The 17661-nt window shown below is 41.7% G+C and overlaps 1 protein-coding gene across 2 annotated transcripts in view; it reads right to left on the reverse strand.

Annotated features, from left to right (window-relative positions):
• RASGRP3 (RAS guanyl releasing protein 3) overlaps positions 1-17661 on the reverse strand; it is a 129692-nt gene that overhangs the window by 27808 nt on the left and 84223 nt on the right. For both annotated transcript variants that reach the window (XM_054475214.2, XM_063648822.1), the window contains exons 7-12: positions 16430-16577; positions 14463-14636; positions 13964-14080; positions 11088-11363; positions 4189-4266; positions 170-286 (exon numbers count right to left, since the gene is read on the reverse strand). In XM_054475214.2, the coding sequence (XP_054331189.1) occupies positions 170-286; positions 4189-4266; positions 11088-11363; positions 13964-14080; positions 14463-14636; positions 16430-16577 (910 nt within the window). The remainder of the gene's footprint in view (positions 1-169; positions 287-4188; positions 4267-11087; positions 11364-13963; positions 14081-14462; positions 14637-16429; positions 16578-17661) is intronic.

The raw sequence follows: 17661 nt of genomic DNA on the forward strand, positions 1-17661 counted from the left end.
ACTCTCCCCAGGGTCCAATGCCAGGTAGCACTATGTGCCTGCTAAATTGTTCCTAGCTGCCAGAGGGTTGTTTGCATGGGTTCCATCAGATTCCTGGACAATCGCAGAATATTCTGGAAAGAGAAAGGGTCTTCTAGTGCCCTCTCTTTATTCTCCCTCAACCACTTACCTCCACTAATTTCCTTATGTGCTTGTTGATGACCGTGGGGTCTGGCTTTGGCATCACCCCTAATGCCCACTCCAGGGGCACCACAGGCTTGTTGGGTGTCGTAGGGGAGGTAGGCTGCTGATAAAAAAAAACACATATTTTTCAACTTTATTATTATTATTATTTTGAGACAGGGTCTGACTCTGTCACCCAGGCTGGAGTGCAGTGGTGTAATTTCGGCTCACTGCAACTTCTGCCTCCTGGGCTCAAGCCATCCTTCCACCTCAGCCTCCCAAGTATCTAGGACTACAGGTGTGTGCCACCACGCCTGGCTAATTTTTGTATGTTTAGTACAAACGGGGTTTCACCATGTTGCACAGGCTGGTCTCTAACTCTTGGGCTCAAGCAATTCTCTGGCCTCGGCCTCCCAAAGTGCTGGGATTACAGGCAAGAGCTACCACACCTGGCCGTATTTTTCAACATTAACTGGGGCCTTGAGCAACTAGAACCAGGGACACTGAGAAGAATGAATAAGTTTTGTATATTCATAATACCAGTAGAAACTTACATTTATGTAAGCTATTAAATGCTTATAAAACAAGCATCTTATATTAATGGAATCTAATCTGTAACTAAATACATGTTTAGATACTGCCTTTTGTTTAACAGCAACTTAAATTCTATTATTTTATTTTTATATTTATTTTTTATTTTATATTTATATTTGGAGAACTCGGATAGGATTTTTGGATGGACTGGGAGCGCATTGCTTTTTTCCCATTTAACATAATAGAATTTAGGCTGGATGTGGTGACTCACACCTGTAATCCCAGCACTTTGGGAGGCCAAGGCAGGTGGATCATCTGAGGCCAGGAGTTTGAGACCAGCCTGGCCAACATGGTGAAACTCCCTCTCTACTAAAAATACAAAAATTTAGCTGGATGTGGTGGCAAATGCATCTAGTCTAAGCTACTTGGGAGGCTGAGGCAAGAGAATTGCTTGAGCCAGGGAGGTGGAGGTTGCAGTGAGCTGAGATTATGCCACTGCACTCCAGCCTGGGAGACAGAGCAAGACTCCATTTCAAAAAAAAAAAAATTACATTTATAGATATATATACTTGTGTGTGTGTGTGTGTGTGTGTGTGTGTGTGTGTGTATTTTAGAGACAGGGTCTCACTGCTGGAGTGCAGTGGTTATTCACAGGCACCATCCCACTACTGATCAGCACAGGAGTTTTGAGATATATATATATATATATCCTATTAGTTCTGTCCCTCTAAGAGAACCCTAATACAATTATCTTCCCACTCCATCCCCTTTCCAGCTCCCCATCCTGCTAAGAGCCACCTCTATCATTCAATAAAACCTCTGCATTCACCATCCTTCAAGTCCATGTGACCTGATTCTTCTTAGATGCCAGACAAGGACCCAGGTACCAACAAGGTAGGGTGTAAAAGGCTGTCACCCTGACTCTCCACTGAGCTGGTTAAGATGTAGCCATCCATGGACAGCAACGGCTAAAAGAGCATTAACTGTAACACACCCCTAGATGCTGCCTTGGGGCCAGAGCCCAAAAGCACTCTCCCCAGCCCCCACGCCGGCACCCACTTGTCTGTATGTTCCCCTCCTGCAAAGGGATTGAACGTGGCCACACCCCTGTCGCAAGTCTCAGTGAAGGGATCCAGGGAACTCTCCCATCTCAACAGGTCAACAGGACATGTCAAATAGGCTGACACTCCACTTAGAGAAGAGACAGAAAGAAACTGGGAAATGTCTTGTGTTAGATTCGTAGGATTTTAGCACTTAGAAGGGACTTTCAAAAGCTTCTACTCTTACAACAAATAAAAAGACTTTTCTATGTTTGATGGAAATATCTCCTAAAATTGGGAAAAAAATGATCCTGAAAATAAACTAAAGTAAAACTAAAGGCACAGAAGGCAGGCAAGTGTGCTAAAATGGCCATTCCTATGTTGTTCCTGAGATGAGCGATGGTAGAAATAGCACTGGGATGGAAGACAGGCCTGACACTGAATCCCAGCTCTCCAACTTAGCAGCTGTTTGATCCGAGTGAGATACGTACTCTCACCAGACCTAGTTTTCTTTCTTTTTTCTGTCTTTTTTTTTTAAATTTTTTTTTTTTGAGATGGAGTCTTGCTCTGTTGCCCAGCCTGGAGTGCAGTGGCGTAATCTCAGCTCACTGCAACCTCTGCCTCCTGGGTTCAAGCGATCCTCCTGCCTCAGCCTCCTAAGTAGCTGGAACTACAGGCACATGCCAGCATGCATGGCTAATTTTTGTATTTGTAGTAGAGACAAGGTTCACCATGTTGGCCAGGCTGGTCTCAAACTCCCGACCTCAAGTGATCTGCCTGCCTCGGCCTCCTAAAGTGTTGGGATTACAGGTGTGAGCCACTGCACCTGGCCCAGACCTAGTTTTCTTAACGGAGTTAATAAGATAACCTGTGTATGATGCCCTGCCAGGTATTCAACAACTAGAAGCAATTCTGGTATCTAATTGGTGTCAAGAGGTGGAAATTCTGTATGCACACATACAATAGGGTTTAACACACCATTGCCAGGTTCATCATGACAAAACTACAGAATTAGGGAGGGGCTTACAAATTCCTTTTTGGTTTTCAATACCTTTGGCTTTCTTGCTAGCTTTCTTACTCTTGCTAGCTTTAAAGAGTCTGGGTCCTCACTCCTACCGTTGCATGTGCCGTATCATCTCACGTGGCTCTATTCTGCAGTATTTCCAGGAGACGAGCCTCTGGGGACTGGCAGAAAGGAGAACATGCTCATGGAAGCATATGCGCTATTTTAAGAACAGATGCTACCAGGTCAACTGACTCAGGCTCAAGTGCATGCCCTGCCAGGGCCAGAGGACGGCTCTCACTGCCATTCTGTCTCTTTCGGTCTGAGGGTTCAGAATCACAGTAGGTATTAATAAACTTAGGGGGCATAGTCACTGCCAATATGTTATAGAGTTCAGCTGGTAAGGATGAGATCTTTATAAGAGAACTGATCTCAGGATGTGATTATAAGAAGCAAGCATAGGCATTTTACCTTCAACATGAAAGCCTCAACCTCATTATAAATTTTAAACTCATCCAGGCATTTTGTATTAGTGCAAAGCATATCTAAAATATAGTCCATCCACGAAAACCAATGAGTGGTGTATATTCAATAATGCAGTTTCTTCAATCTCATTATATAACGTTTATTTACTAAGAGTTTGCCATCTATTAAGTGAGACACCATCCAATGTGACATCCAAATTCTGAGTTGAATCAATGGTTAGTAGAGACATTTGTAAATTATGATCAAGATATTTAAAATTTTAAATCTAATTTTATGTTGAATGGAACTTTTTTAAAGCCTGAAACAGTCTAAATGATCTTTAACATTAAGATGAGTTATTATTCCTTTCCTTTCTTTTTGGTCCTAGGTGTATTGAGTTCTTAGCAGGAACACAACAAATAGAAGATCAATTATAAAACAGAGTAATGAGAATGATGTTCTTCCTCTTTATTAGCCTCTGGTATGAAGACATAATTCTCAAACTGTCATGGCTAAGCTGTCCCATTGATAAAATGGGAATAATGGCCAGGCACGGTGGCTCACGCCTGTAATCCTAGCACTTTGGGAGGCCACGGCAAGCGGATCATGAAGTCAGGAGTTTGAGACCAGACTGGGCCAACATAGTGAAACCCCCCCTCTCTAGTAAAAATACAAAAAAAAAAAAAAAAATTGCTGGGTGTGGCAGTGTGCACCTATAATCCTAGCTACTTGGGAGGCTGAAGCAGGAGAATTGCATGAACCCAGGAGGCGGAGATTTCAGTGAGCCGAGATGGCACCATTGCACTCCAGCCTGGGCAACAGTGCAAGACTCCGCCTCAAAAAAAAAAAAAAAAAAAAAAAGAATAATGTCAATTTTTAAAGTTCTTTCATTTTAGAACATAAAGCAACATTGTAATAGCCAATTACTGTAAATGACAAAAAATAGTGATTGGTACTGATCCTTAGAGAGAAAATAATACCTACCGATTTAGGATTTCTAGGCTCCAGCACCAGTGACAGTTTGTAAATATCATCTTCAGTGTGATAGAGGTCCAGGGAAAGCTACAACAAAATTAGAAGGGATAAATATGTCGGATTACATTTATTTATTTATTTGCATTGCTGAATTTTTTTCAAGTTGAATGTTTAAGTTCACTGTCTAATACAGTAACTTGAGTAAATGCAGAACAATAAAAAGACGGCACGCAGAGATGGAAAATGAAATTTAAAAGAGAAAACGTTAATCCTGGTTAATCATCAGTATTGACGAGAATCATTAACTCAATTCCTCAGCAGTATTTATTGAGCAGCTCCCAGGTGCTCAGTGCTGAGTCATAGATGAGGGATACCTGATGTTTCCAGGCTGGAAGTGGGGACAGATGCAAACAATAAGACTTGTAAATGTAATAAATGCTGCCTTTGAAGTTTGATTAAAGAACTGTGGAAATAAAGGAGCAGTTAACTAGGCTCCTATTATTTGAGAGCATTGTGCTAAGTCCTAGTGAGGCAAGCTGATATAAAATCATTTCTTGCCCTCAAGGCCCTGATAATTTATTTGAATAAACAGGGCCTGAACCTAAAAAGATGTGTTCGTAGCAATAAAAGGCAGCACATGCTGAGTGTGAAGTAGTTGCTCCACTTTAAGTGCTCCAGGAACCAGTCAGAAATCAGGGAGGCAGCATGGTAAATACACGAGGGCAGAGGCTGTGTAGTCGGGCAGGGCTGGGTTCAAGCATGGAGCCTGCCACTGGCTAGCTGTGTAACCTTTAGCAAGTAATTTCCTCTCTGACACTCAGTTTCTGCATCTGGAAAATGGAAATGATCATAAAAGTCCCTACTTAGTTGGATTTGTGTCAGGACCAAATGAAATAATGCATGTAAAGTATTTCACACAGGACCTGGTACACAATAAAATCTCAAGAAGTGTTATTTTGTAGTGTTAATGTTACTGTTATTATCACATTTGTTATTAGTTATATTATTACTATGCATAGGGGCCCTGGAGACAGAAATGATCAGGACGGATTCATGGAGGTCCTTGTGAATTGGAACTTAACCAGGAGGATTGGGACTTAATTTGGACAAAAGAGAGAGGAAGATTATTGTAGGCAAGGACAACAACACTGATCCAGGTTGGAGAACATGGATAAACTCTTTAAAGCCTTACATGAACATAACCAGTGCTGGCTCCCTTCTTTGACTATGTAAGAATGAAAAGTTTTCTTTAACATATTTTATCTAACATGTATATGAGGGTGGAGTGTGGGGGAAAAGAAAGAAGGAGGAAGCCAGAGAAAACTCAGAGGCGAAGGTGTTTTCAAAGATTCCTTTTCCTGTTATACTTCCTTTAAAAAAGAAGTTGGTGTCATAAACTTTCATTTTCAAATCATTCATTCGACAAATATTTATCAGTAATCTACTATGTGCCAGGGACTGTTCTAGTCACTGTTCTAGCAGCTGCTTGAATATAACATTTAAATTAAGGACTTCATAATCAGGTCACATTTCTTTTACCTGCACTTTGTCACAAAGTTTTTTTTCTAAACAAAACTGACTCAACTGTAAAATCTCCCCAGTATCATTTCAAGATCATGACAATCCTGCTTACAAAGAAGAGACATCGTATTCACCTTCCCCTGAACAGCAATCACTCCTACCTCCCAGGCTCTGCCTTTTTACAGGAAAGGAAACATCTGCATGTCACAAACAAATGCCTTTGGGAGCCATATCATTATATAAAAGAGCCAAGTAGGATGTGTAAAAGGTACATTTTGATAGAAACGTCTTATTTGGAAAACAGAGTCTTTGCAGATATAATTTATTTAGGGATCTTTCCCCTTGGCGCCACAATAAAAAAAAATGTGTGATGATAAATGGGACCTGACACCACTCTCTGTTAGGGAAGTCACAGGGAGAGGTGTGGTTTGTGATGAACATCACTACTCAGCGAAGACAAATTGCTGTCAGCCTAACGTTGGACCTTGAGTTGCCAAGTCTTCTGATTTGTTAAGAGAAGCCAGAAATCTGGAGTTTTAGATAAACTATCCCAATTTTTAAACACTGGGAACTAACAACGACAAAATTTTAGGATTCCATATGGACCAAATAAAATACATCAGCCGTGGGCAGTTGCCTACTATTTTGTAATTCCCACAACAGACAACTGCGCCAGGCTCTAAGCCTCATGAAAGTGGGCAGCACATCTGTCTTTTGCACCTCTGTACCCCCAGTCCCAGCTTGCAGCCTCGCACTGTGAGGGTTACATAAATAAAGAGAGAAAACCAAGTGACTCCTTCCTTCTGAATTCCCTGTTATCAGGAGTTAGTCCAGACTTGGAGGAGCATGTTCCCTTCCTCCTGACTCAGCTTCCAAGTCCTGTGATGACTGGCACCAGCATCTGCCGGAGATGAGATGACAGCAGCACTACCACAGCCAACCAAGAATCCAAATAAGCCACACACTAAAGCGGGGAGTTGCTCTTTCAAGAGAAACAGAACATCCTTGAGTATTTCCATGTGTCAAATGGATAACAGGGTCAGCGACGGAAATGTTTTGGTAGTCTCCAAATACTCGCTCTCTGCTTATTAGTAGTGTGAGCCTGGGCATGCAATTAACCTTCTTGATTCTCAGTCTCCTGATCTGTGAAATGGGAATCATAAATAATAGCTGCCTCCAAGAACGATGGTGAAGATTAAATGAGCTAATGGGTGTCTGACTAGGGTTTGTTTAGAAGGTCACAAATGCAGGGTTTGGCTTCCAGTCAATGCACGAGTCAAATGCCACTGTGCTTATCCGTGAATGTAAAGCTGCCCTCGGGGTTACTCCTAGCATCTCTTCTTTCCCAGCCATGATTCTACTTCCTCTCTCAGATCTCCTCTGGGCTTTACGGACCTGCCCAAAGGGTGATCTGTTCTACTTTCTACACACCTTTTTTATAATATGGGCTGCTCGTCCATGGAATTTCAAGAACATTTGCTTTTGTCAAACACATTTTGAGCCTGGCTGTTTTTTTCTGACGAATGTTCTGATCCACTGTTTCAAGTTGTTGCATTTACCAACCTATCCTTTCAGTAAAGTTGGTTGCAGATTCAGTCTTCATTAGGATCTACATTGGCTTGACTGTTTATCATAAAATAAAACACACCTGGACATCAGACTACCTCTACTCACCATTTTTGAAACTCTTCTTATTCTTCTTCTTCTTTTTTAAAAATGAGACTAAAATTAAAAATACAGGGGCTTTCCAGTTATTTGCATGTACTCAAAATGGTAAAAGTAACTGATAGGGCTAAAAATACCATGAAAAGATTCAAACTATTTCATGCCCCACGCAACAGAAGCATCGGCTTTTAAAACTCCTGGTTACGTGAATTGAGATGTAAGGGAAATGTCCTCTCCAGATATTCCCTGAAAGGAGGAACAATACAAATCCCAACAGTTTGGTGGCATGGTCCTCCTTCCCTCAACATGCCTGGTGCCATATTCAAGGGGCCAAGGATACAATGACAAAAATGACAAACATAGCCCCCACCCTCATAGATTTTGTCCTGTAATTACTTCCTTTAGTGCACATCATGAAGAGGGGGAGAGAGCAGTATTAATTAATTTTTACAGATGTGAAATAAATGAGATGTCAGCAATGTGCCCACATGAGAGAGCAAATGTCCATTTGAGGGGAACCCGGCCCAGGCTGGGATGCAGAAGTTTGCTTCCTGTCCTTTGTAAATCTCAGTTTCTTCTTTGGTTAAAAAAAAAAAAAAAAAAAAAAAAAAGGAAGGGGCAGGGGTGATGTTACACTCACAGCCCTGCCCAGGGTGCATTGCAGGGTGTGTGTGAGAATTTACTGAGGAAATGTATGTGAAAAGTGCTGTGAAAATTGTAATCAACTATTACAGAAAGTTAAAGCACTGCCATACAGCCTACCACACAGAGTAGGCATTTCATAATTGTTGATGAACATAAGGGTTCTCTTTTTCTGTCCTCCAGGGCTGTCCATCATATATAGGCAACCTCAGATGGAGCCATGTTTAGATGAAAACAGTCACTTCAGGTGAAAATTTAGAGTCCTGGGGCAAAATGAATCACCCCTTCCAATGCTGGCATGTGGACGCCTTCGCATGGATTGGGGCAGCTGTGGTCAGCCGTATGGTTCTAATCCAGATATGTGTGTGCTTCCTAAAACAGCCACTGGGCTCTGGTGACCACAAGATAGAAGCCTCCTCGGTCTTCATGTTGAGGAGATTAATCCTCAGGAGTCAGGAAGAATGAATGTATACTGCTATGCACTAAACTTTCTTCTTGGCTGTGGGGAGAGAGAAAGGATCTTGGCTGGAAGTTTGGTGACTCATACACAGGATTGTGCTATCGTGATGAGCTATTGGGCTGGTACTACAGAATCAAGTTGACTCTTGGTTCCTTATTATCAAGGCTCCACCGGTTCTTACATCTAGAATCCTAGAAGTTTAGAGCTGGAAAAGACCTCACAAATGAGCGTAAAACCCTTATTTAAAAAAAGCCAAAGTCAAGGCTGTTAGCAAGGAGACAAAACCAAGCAACTGCAGAGGGAAGGCTGAAAGCAAGGTCTCACATCTAGGATTTTGCCACTACACTATGCTACCCAACACTGCAGTTACTAAATACGGCGCTTGATGGCTTCTAAGTTTTCCTTCAATATGAGAGAGAGAGAGAGAGAAAGATTCCTCCCCAGCAAAAAGGAATTTTTTTCTTAGCCTTTATTTCTAGAGTTCAGATTTTTTTCATTTGTACTCTTGAAATTTTTTTTTTTTTTTGAGATGGAGTCTCGCTCTGTCGCCCAGTGCAGTGGCACCATCTCGGCTCACTGCAAGCTTTGCCTCCCGGATTCACGCCATTCTCCTGCCTCAGCCTCCCAAATAGCTGGGACTACAGGCGCCCGCCACCACACCAAGCTAATTTTTTTGTATTTTTAGTAGAGACGGGGTTTCACCGTGTTAGCCAGGATGGTCTCGATCTCCTGACCTTGTGATCTGCCCACCTCGGCCTCCCAAAGTGCTGGAATTACAGGCTTGAGCCACCACGCCCGGCCAGTACTCCTGAAATTTTATTGAAAATCCTTCAATATTTCTCTAAATAGCTCTTTGTCATAACGTTGCTTGTTTCATTTATAACACTAATTAATTTCCCTACCCCATTATTATCTTTTGTCTCTATGAGAAATTGCCCAAGGGTAGGCACCTGCTCTCTGAAGTTATGCTTGATGTCGTGAACAGCTTGGACACAGACACTGGAAGCCTAGGCTCCACATGGAGACTGGTCTGCAGACATCACCTGTGGCTGTAGGTCTGCAGTCTGACTGGGGCTGCAACTCTGGTCACTTATTCATGGAAACAGATTTACATGGCAAATCATTAATAAATGCAGGTGCTTGGATTATTGTGAGTTGTGTTCCCTGCCCCCAGTAGAGAAAGTCTGTATATTTACTATTTGTCACAAAAACTCAACTTTAAGAGATCTGTGTTTCTGTTTGTTGGCCACTTCTGCTTTATTTGAAGGGTATAGCTGCATTATTGCCTACACTTAGGGGTTTATTCTTTGGTAAACAATTACATGGTCTAAGAACAGTTTGTGAGAAGGGCGAGAAACCACACTCCTATTCCAATGCAGCAGACCTAGGGGATTTAGGCTCTCAGAAATTAAGAGGAGTTATTGGTTTCATTTTCTACAGCCATACAAGGAAAACAGTTAATTCAGTATTGCAGCTGAGTTTCAGATGCTACAGTGTTATAAACCCAAACAGGGAAGTTGCACCTCTACTTTTGTTTAAGGAAAAGCGAGTGAATTTCGTTATGCCTCTTCTTCCCACAAAGAAGCAGCCAGTGGGAAATGTTCTCTTCTATACACCTGTTGTGTCTAAAAGTTCTAGGATGCGGAGACCAGCTAAACATGTGTGCCACAGATGCCAAAAAAGTATGAGTGGTAGGTGAACTTCTTTTGTCTAAGCCACTTCATTCCTAAATATAGCATGCAGTTCATTTATTGAGTTCCTAAATATGCCAGGAACTGTGAGAGGTGCTAGGGATATGATATGTAAGGCAGATAAACAGAAAAAAATCAAATAAAGAGTGATACCTCCTATAGTTAAGGAAAATATAAAGTGCCAGGGTGACATGTGACAGATGCATGACTGCTTTGGAGGGGGAGAGAGAATGCTCCAGAAAGACAGGCTTTTGAAATTGAACTTGCCACATGGATGGGTTGGGATGGGATTCTCCAAGCAAGTCCAAAGGCCAGGAAGCAGAAGACAGCATTTCATGGGGTAGAAAGTACAAGAAGTTCAATATTTCTCAAAGGCTGGTAAAATGTGGGATAGGGTGATGGCAAAGAAGGCTGGGCTGACGGTCAGAGACTGAGTCTTCAAGAACCTCAAATGCCAGACTTTAAACTACATCCTGGAGGTTTGGGAGGTTCATAATGGGAACAGGGGGATCACAGATAAGGTCCTTGCATTACTCCAGGCTTCAGCCAAAGCAGTGCAGTGAGGATAAAGAGGAGCAGATGACTGGAGGACATACAGAAGGATGTGATGAGTTGGATGAATGTGGTGAAGGAGAGTGAGGGCTGAGGTAGAGTCTGGAGGAGCCTCTCTAAGAACTCCAGAAGTAGAGTCATATGGCAGAGACTGGGCCCCTCTGAACAAACGTAGATTTCTTTGCCCCAAGATTTGCTGGTTATGGAAAATATTAATCAGGGCTCCTTTTCCCTTGTTCTATGAGATTTCCTCTCATCTATTGACTCTGAAACCAATTTTCCCCCAGAATGAATTGCTGGCACACATCTTCCTATGTCTCCTGGAAAGAAAGGTGCAGAAGAGTTATTGAGCCCAAACTTGGCTCCTTGGAACTCACCGTGAGCAGGTTGATCAAATCCATGTTGGGTTCTAAGTGGTGAGAGGCATTCTGCAGGGAGACTAGTTCACTCAGGGTAACGGAGAGCTGGTGCATTTTCACAATGTTCACTTTATTCTCCTCTGTCCAGTCTGGGAAAATGACATGGACTGCTATCAAGTCTTTCAAGTGTACTCCAAGGATGGGGATTTTGAAGCCATCGCAGTCGGCAAAGGCCTTGCGGTAATTGCAGTAATTGCCGTTGGAGGAGACCAACTCTGTCATTTCATTCCAGTTCTGGGAACAGATGGAAAAGTAGAATTTTCAAACAACTTTCCCTTCTGCACACCCCCAGGCCCTGCAATGTGTGGCTAGGAAATTCCTTAGCTACTGAGAAAAGTATCACTTGCACCGGTGTTGCAGGGAAATATGAATCAGGAAAAAGAAAGTTAGAAAAACGTGCTAGGCCTGGCTATGCATTGAGCAGCCTGTTCCATTTTGCTATAAAACGGAAATAGCCTACACGTCTGCCTACCTACTAGGGATGTTGGGATATTAAATGGCATCATGTATACTTAAGTGTTTGGAAATTTATGAAAATATTACTGTCCGCAAATTCAAGCATGTTGAATATTAAAATTGTTTAGTTCCAAGAAAGTTGCATTCCAGATATTACTCGAGGTTAATCTGGGACAGTATGGGGTAGAGAAAGTTGCAATGCGGTGTGAGATAGCTGTGGTTCTATATTCTGCCTAACTAGAAGGGTGACCTTGAGCAAGTCACTTCACTTTTTTGGGCCTCAGTTTCTTTCTCTGTAAGTAAGAGAAGTTCCAATACATAATTTTAAAAGATACACTGGTAGTTCTCCAAGCCTCTATAAGCTTCTATCAGATTCTTATTCTTCACAACATTTAAAATTTGTTTTTGCTTTTTACTTGAGATTTGATACAAAGCTAAAAGAAAATGAAATACTTATTACCTAATAAGTTCCATTATACTTGGAATGAGTACAGAGTTTGAGGTCAAACAACGGTACTTCTGTGGCTTACTTCCTCTTGTTTATATGGACAAGTTACCGTTGGTTGCTTCACAGCAACCAGACCTTTCTAGTAGACCCCAATTTTGATTAGTCTGCTGTCTCCCAAAGCAGCCCTTGTGACTCAGACAGAGTCTGTTTCCATTTCCAGAACCAGGAATGGGTTCTGATTTATCATCAGAGTAATTGCATCCCTCTAGTTTGTGATTGGTTCAGGAACTCAGGGTTAAGCCAATCAGTATATTGTATTACTCTGGCAACTGTTATTGGTCCAGGGATGGACCTAAGACCTGAGGTGGCTCAAAAGGTCTTTAATTCTATGGGTGAAGAGTTGAAGTGAGAAGTCTTCCCTATCTTCAACTTTCATGAACAAGGGAACGTAATTTTTTGGTTGCTACAGACAGCCCAATTAGGAGAGAAACAGTTTGACGAAACAAACAAAAAAACAAAACTCTCTGATACTCAGAGGCAGGCAGAGCACCTGAGTCAGAGGTCAGATCAGACCGTGCCTGCTCTGTCTCTGGACTTCCAGGTATGTCCCCCAGGGTGGAGTGCAGTGGTATGATCCTGGCTCACTGCCGCTTCAAACTCCTGGGCTCAAGTGATCATTCCACTTCAGCCTCCCAAATAGCTGGGACTACAGGCACACACTGCCACACCTGGCTTATTTATTTATTTATTTATTTATTTATTTATTTATTTATTTTTTGTAGAGACAGGATCTAGCTATGTTACCCAGGCTGGTGTCAAACTCTTGGCCTCAAGCAATCCTCCCACCTCCACCTCCCAAAGTGCTGAGATTACAGGTGTGAGCCACCACGCCTGATGGACAATATATTTGCTTATTGTTTAATTGCTGTAGAAGTTTTTTTCTTTTTCTTTTAAACTCACAGCTAAAAGTGTCCTTATTGAAGTAGCAAAGTGCACTCTTACGTGAGAATCTTTTCATAAGGATGAAATGCTCCTTTTTGCTCAAGAAGAAAAACAACTATCATGTCGTGAAAATAAATATGGCAGAAAAGCTCAGTTTGGAAAATGATCACTTTTTAAATATATATATATATTTTCATGACAATTCAGTTATAAATCTGAGGATTTCTATACAAGTCCTATGTCTTCCCTTTTCTATCTTCTGATGTGCCCAACACCGTGTTATGAATAGAGTAGTCATTCAATGACTTTATTTCAGGAGGTAGGGTAGGAACTATTTCTGTCTTATTTACCATGTGTATCACAGTGCCTATCACATAGTAGGACCAAATAGATACCTGTTGAATATTTACCACAACAATATGTTGGGGTTTTTTTTGTTTGTTTGTTTGTTTTTTTGAGACGGAGTCTCGCTCTGTCGCCCAGGCTGGAGTGCAGTGGTGCGATCTCGGCTCACTGCAAGCTCCGCCTCCCGGGTTCACGCCATTCTCCTGCCTCAGCCTCCCCAGTAACTGGGACTACAGGCGCCTGCCGCCACACCCGGCTAATTTTTTTTGTATTTTTAGTAGAGACGGGGTTTCACCGTGTTAGCCAGGATGGTATAGATCTCCTGGCCTCATGATCCGCCCGCCTCAGCCTCCCAAAGTGCTGGGATTACAGGCATGAGCCACCGCGCCCGGCCACCACTACAGTATTCTAATGATATGTCAAAGCATTCTTCCTGGGACACTTACCACCACCTCCAACCTGTTTTTCCAGGTGGAATCTGCTGGTGTGGTTATTCCCTTTCTACTTTGTCCCCATTTATAACCTATCACTGGATTCAGAGGAAAACTTTCCCACTCTGAGTGACATTTCTTAGGCGTATACTAAACCTGAACAATTTACAAATGCATTTTTTTACTTTTGATTAGGATCAAATCTACTGTACCTTTGTAACTTCTGAAGAAAGATGAGAATGGGTCTCTTTGAGGCGTGAAATGGAACTATGACTGAGGCCTCCCACCACTGCCATCAGGGTGTTAAAATTTTTGAGCTGAAGGAGCTTCTGCAATAAAAATGCATCAATGCTTTTTAAGGATTTTTAAATTATTCTAAACTTTCTGAATTACAAGTAAATTTATGCACAATTTTAATAACAAGAAGCTAAGGGAAAAATTACATCAATTTTAAATGAAGCACAAATAGAATCAGAGAAATATATCTATTATTTCACAGAAAAATAGCTACAGTAAATGCTTCTATCCATTGCTTTTTGAAAGCAGTCTTCTTGCATGGCAAAAATACGATTCGTTCATTAGACATCAGCGAGTAGTTTAGTTGTCCAATGCCGTTATACTGTGAACACCACATTTCCTCAATGATGACTTTTCTCAACAGAGTGAATGACCATCTAGAACTCAAGAACCCAGTCTGATTACCAGACATACCTTTGCAACATTGATAAACTTTGTGATGACTTCTGCCCTTTGCTGGGGGGTTGGTTTGCTAAGAACCATCAACTGGACCCACTTAGAGATTCCATTAAATAAAGCAATCGATCTTTCCAAGGTTGGATTATTCTCTAGGCAGCCATGGATGACATAGCTTTGGTAATCAGTGAACTAGGAAAGGAAGATTCAGAGATTCTGAATTATAATGGAGCCTTTGTAAAATCAAAAATTAGAATATTGCGTAGAAAAGGTGAGATATTGTTTCATAACAACACAGTTTCTTTTATCTCACATTTGCAATGGCATCCTAAAAGTTTGAATATACATGTGTCTTTAAAATGTCATTTTGCTGCTTTTCAAACCCCACTACTCACCCCACGCACAGACACCCACTACTACACATCACAGCTTTGGTGGGAGGAGAAAGAGGCAAGATTCAAAGTTGTATTCCAATGAGTTCAAAATTTACTGGGTGATAAGATCCACCTGTGGCACTTGGTAAAATGCTGGTTCCTGGGAACACTCTAGGTGTAAACGATCACTACCTTCAGAAGAAAAACCTAAGAACCTCCTTTTTTTTTTTTTTTTTTTTTTAACCGAGTCTCGCTCTATTGCCAGGCTGGAGTGCAGTGGCGCGATCTCGGCTCACTGCAATCTCCGCCTCCCAGGTTCAAGCGATTCTCCTGCCTCACCCTCCTGAGTAGCTGGGACTACAGGTGCAAGCTGCTACGCCTGGCTAAATGTTTTAGTATTTTTAGTAGAGATGGGGTTTCACCATTTTGGCCAGGATGGTCTCGATCTCTTGACCTCATGATCCGCCCACCTTGGCCTCCCAAAGTGCTGGGATTAAATGCGCGCCCGGCCAAGAATCTCCATTTTTAACACACTGCTGGTGATTCCAATCAGGCAAGTTAAAGATATAATGGTATACAATAAAGACAAGGAAATGAACGTAAATATCATGATTTCAAGTTCGCATCAGTTGTAAAGTTGTTTCAAGAAAAAGAAGACAGAAGAAAAAAAAATCAATTGAAGTAAGGCTGCTCTTTAGCAAGGCAAACACATTTTCAGAATGTTAGCGTGGATGTCAAAAAATACATACGAGCTTTCTATCATATAAACAGTGCAGGGGACTCCCTCCCATGGCCTGCCTGCGGGAGGCCTCCCAAGGTTAAGGTCCTCTCCAAGTAGGATTACTTAGTGAAAGAATCAGTCTTTCAGAAATTCATGCTTCTAACCAAGACAGTCTTCTTTGCAAGCAATAATGTAATTCATTCTCTGACACCTTGGAAAAGGAGGAGGAGCGACTTCCCCAGAGCTTGGCTAGACAAAGCAAAGTGGCCGGCTGATTGTGAACCAATGTGGAAAATGTTATCATAACGGGAGGAGAGAGAGCAGGAGGCTAAGAAATCACAGGCCAGAGAAAGAAAAGGAGGAGTTAGAGAAGGAATGAGGCTCCATCAAGATGAGTAGGAAAGAAAAGTTTAATTCAGGATCTCTATCTCTGGGAAAGAAACAACCTGATGTTGAGATTCTCCTTAAAGTCTACAATTCCTATTTTCAACCTACACCCATAATTAGCCATTTATACAAATCTGAACCTAACTAAATATTTTTTCCCAAAAACGAAGGGCCTAGCAAAACATGTTCACTTGGGAGAAGTCAATGGAGCTAAATCAACCTTGAATGGTTAAATCTCCACTGACTATTTAGAAAAATCACGCTTTAATCCTATGAAAGGAGACATTGAAAATAGCGACAGAAATATAGCTCCTGAGCCATAAAATAAAGACAGGATAATATTTATCTTTGGTTAAAAGGGATTGTTCCTGTGAATTAAGGGCACTTTTCCAGCAGAGCACAGTGATAGAAGCTGCCAACACGTCAGAGTATGAAAATGCAGCTCTTGGGAAAGTTGGCATGGTGGTTGTTATGCTTGGAAGAATAAATGTCAAGTTTCTTACCGAGATCCTTCTAAAAGATTTATGCTCCAGAAAAGTGAGGTGCTCAGCCAATTCAATGGGCTCCAGATGGTCAAACAGCAGACAGGCTTTTCCCTTCTTGGATACTTTTTTCCTCTGTGTGACTCTTCTCATCCAGTCATAGGAAGGACTATAAAAGAAGAGTGAGTCCGGTCAATGTGTTGAAAGCCCATTTCACTCAATGGAAGTTATTAACCTACTGACTCTGCAACTCTTGGCTTGCTTCCAGGGACTTGTGCAAAATACATGCCCTGTCTTTCATATTTGAGAGAAAACCACTGACCAATTGCCAATAGAACATAAACTTGGAGTTGTTTTTCCAGACAGAGTAGGTTTTGCACTGATCCATCCAGAATTTCTTACTTAGTGTCTTTGTGACCGGCAAGGTCTGGATCGTACAGGAAAGGTCGGGGCTAGTATATAAATTTGGGAGTTTATCAGGATATAAATGGTGATTTAAGGCACATGGAAACCACTAGAAACTGTGGTTCTCATACTTTAGTATAACATGAACTATCTGAAAAGCTGGTTATAAAGACAGAGGCCTGGGCCTCGCTGCCAGAGGTTCTGACTTATTAGGAATGATCCTGAATAATATGTATTTTCACCAAACATCCCTTATAATTCCTGGATCATTCACTATTGATTACTATTGAAGAAGTATTCAATAGTAATCGACAGTGGAAAACAGAGTAGACTATGAATACGTAACACACAAGAACATACATTTGCAAGATGGATAGCCATATTTAGGATCATCAAATAGTCTTCCCTGTACAAAGTTACCTAGTTGATATGAAAGTGGCCTAATTGCACCAGTTACCTAATAACTGAGCTAACCAGCTCCTGGCACATCTATGGTCAACCACCATAAGGTTGTTGTTCTGAGGCCAACCTCAGCAGCACCATGGTACAGAGCTTCTCAAGCTTGAATGTGAATCACTTGGGGATCTTTAAAGTGCAGATTCCAATTCAGGTTTAAGGTGGGGCCCAGAGGCTGCATTCCTAATGAGCTCCCAGGTGACGCCAATGCTGCTGGTCTGCAGACCACACTTTAATCAGTGAAGGTGTAAGAGACATTAACTAGATTCAGACTCAGTAACTAATACCGAGCATCTATTGCATGCCAGATCCTTTCATGTGCTATCTTGTGTCCTTATTGGATGTTCATAATAATCCCATGAGAAAGGTATCGTCCACATTTTACAAATAAA

Source organism: Pongo pygmaeus, chromosome 12 (assembly GCF_028885625.2).
Source record: "Pongo pygmaeus isolate AG05252 chromosome 12, NHGRI_mPonPyg2-v2.0_pri, whole genome shotgun sequence".
NCBI classification, from domain to species: Eukaryota; Metazoa; Chordata; class Mammalia; order Primates; family Hominidae; genus Pongo; species Pongo pygmaeus.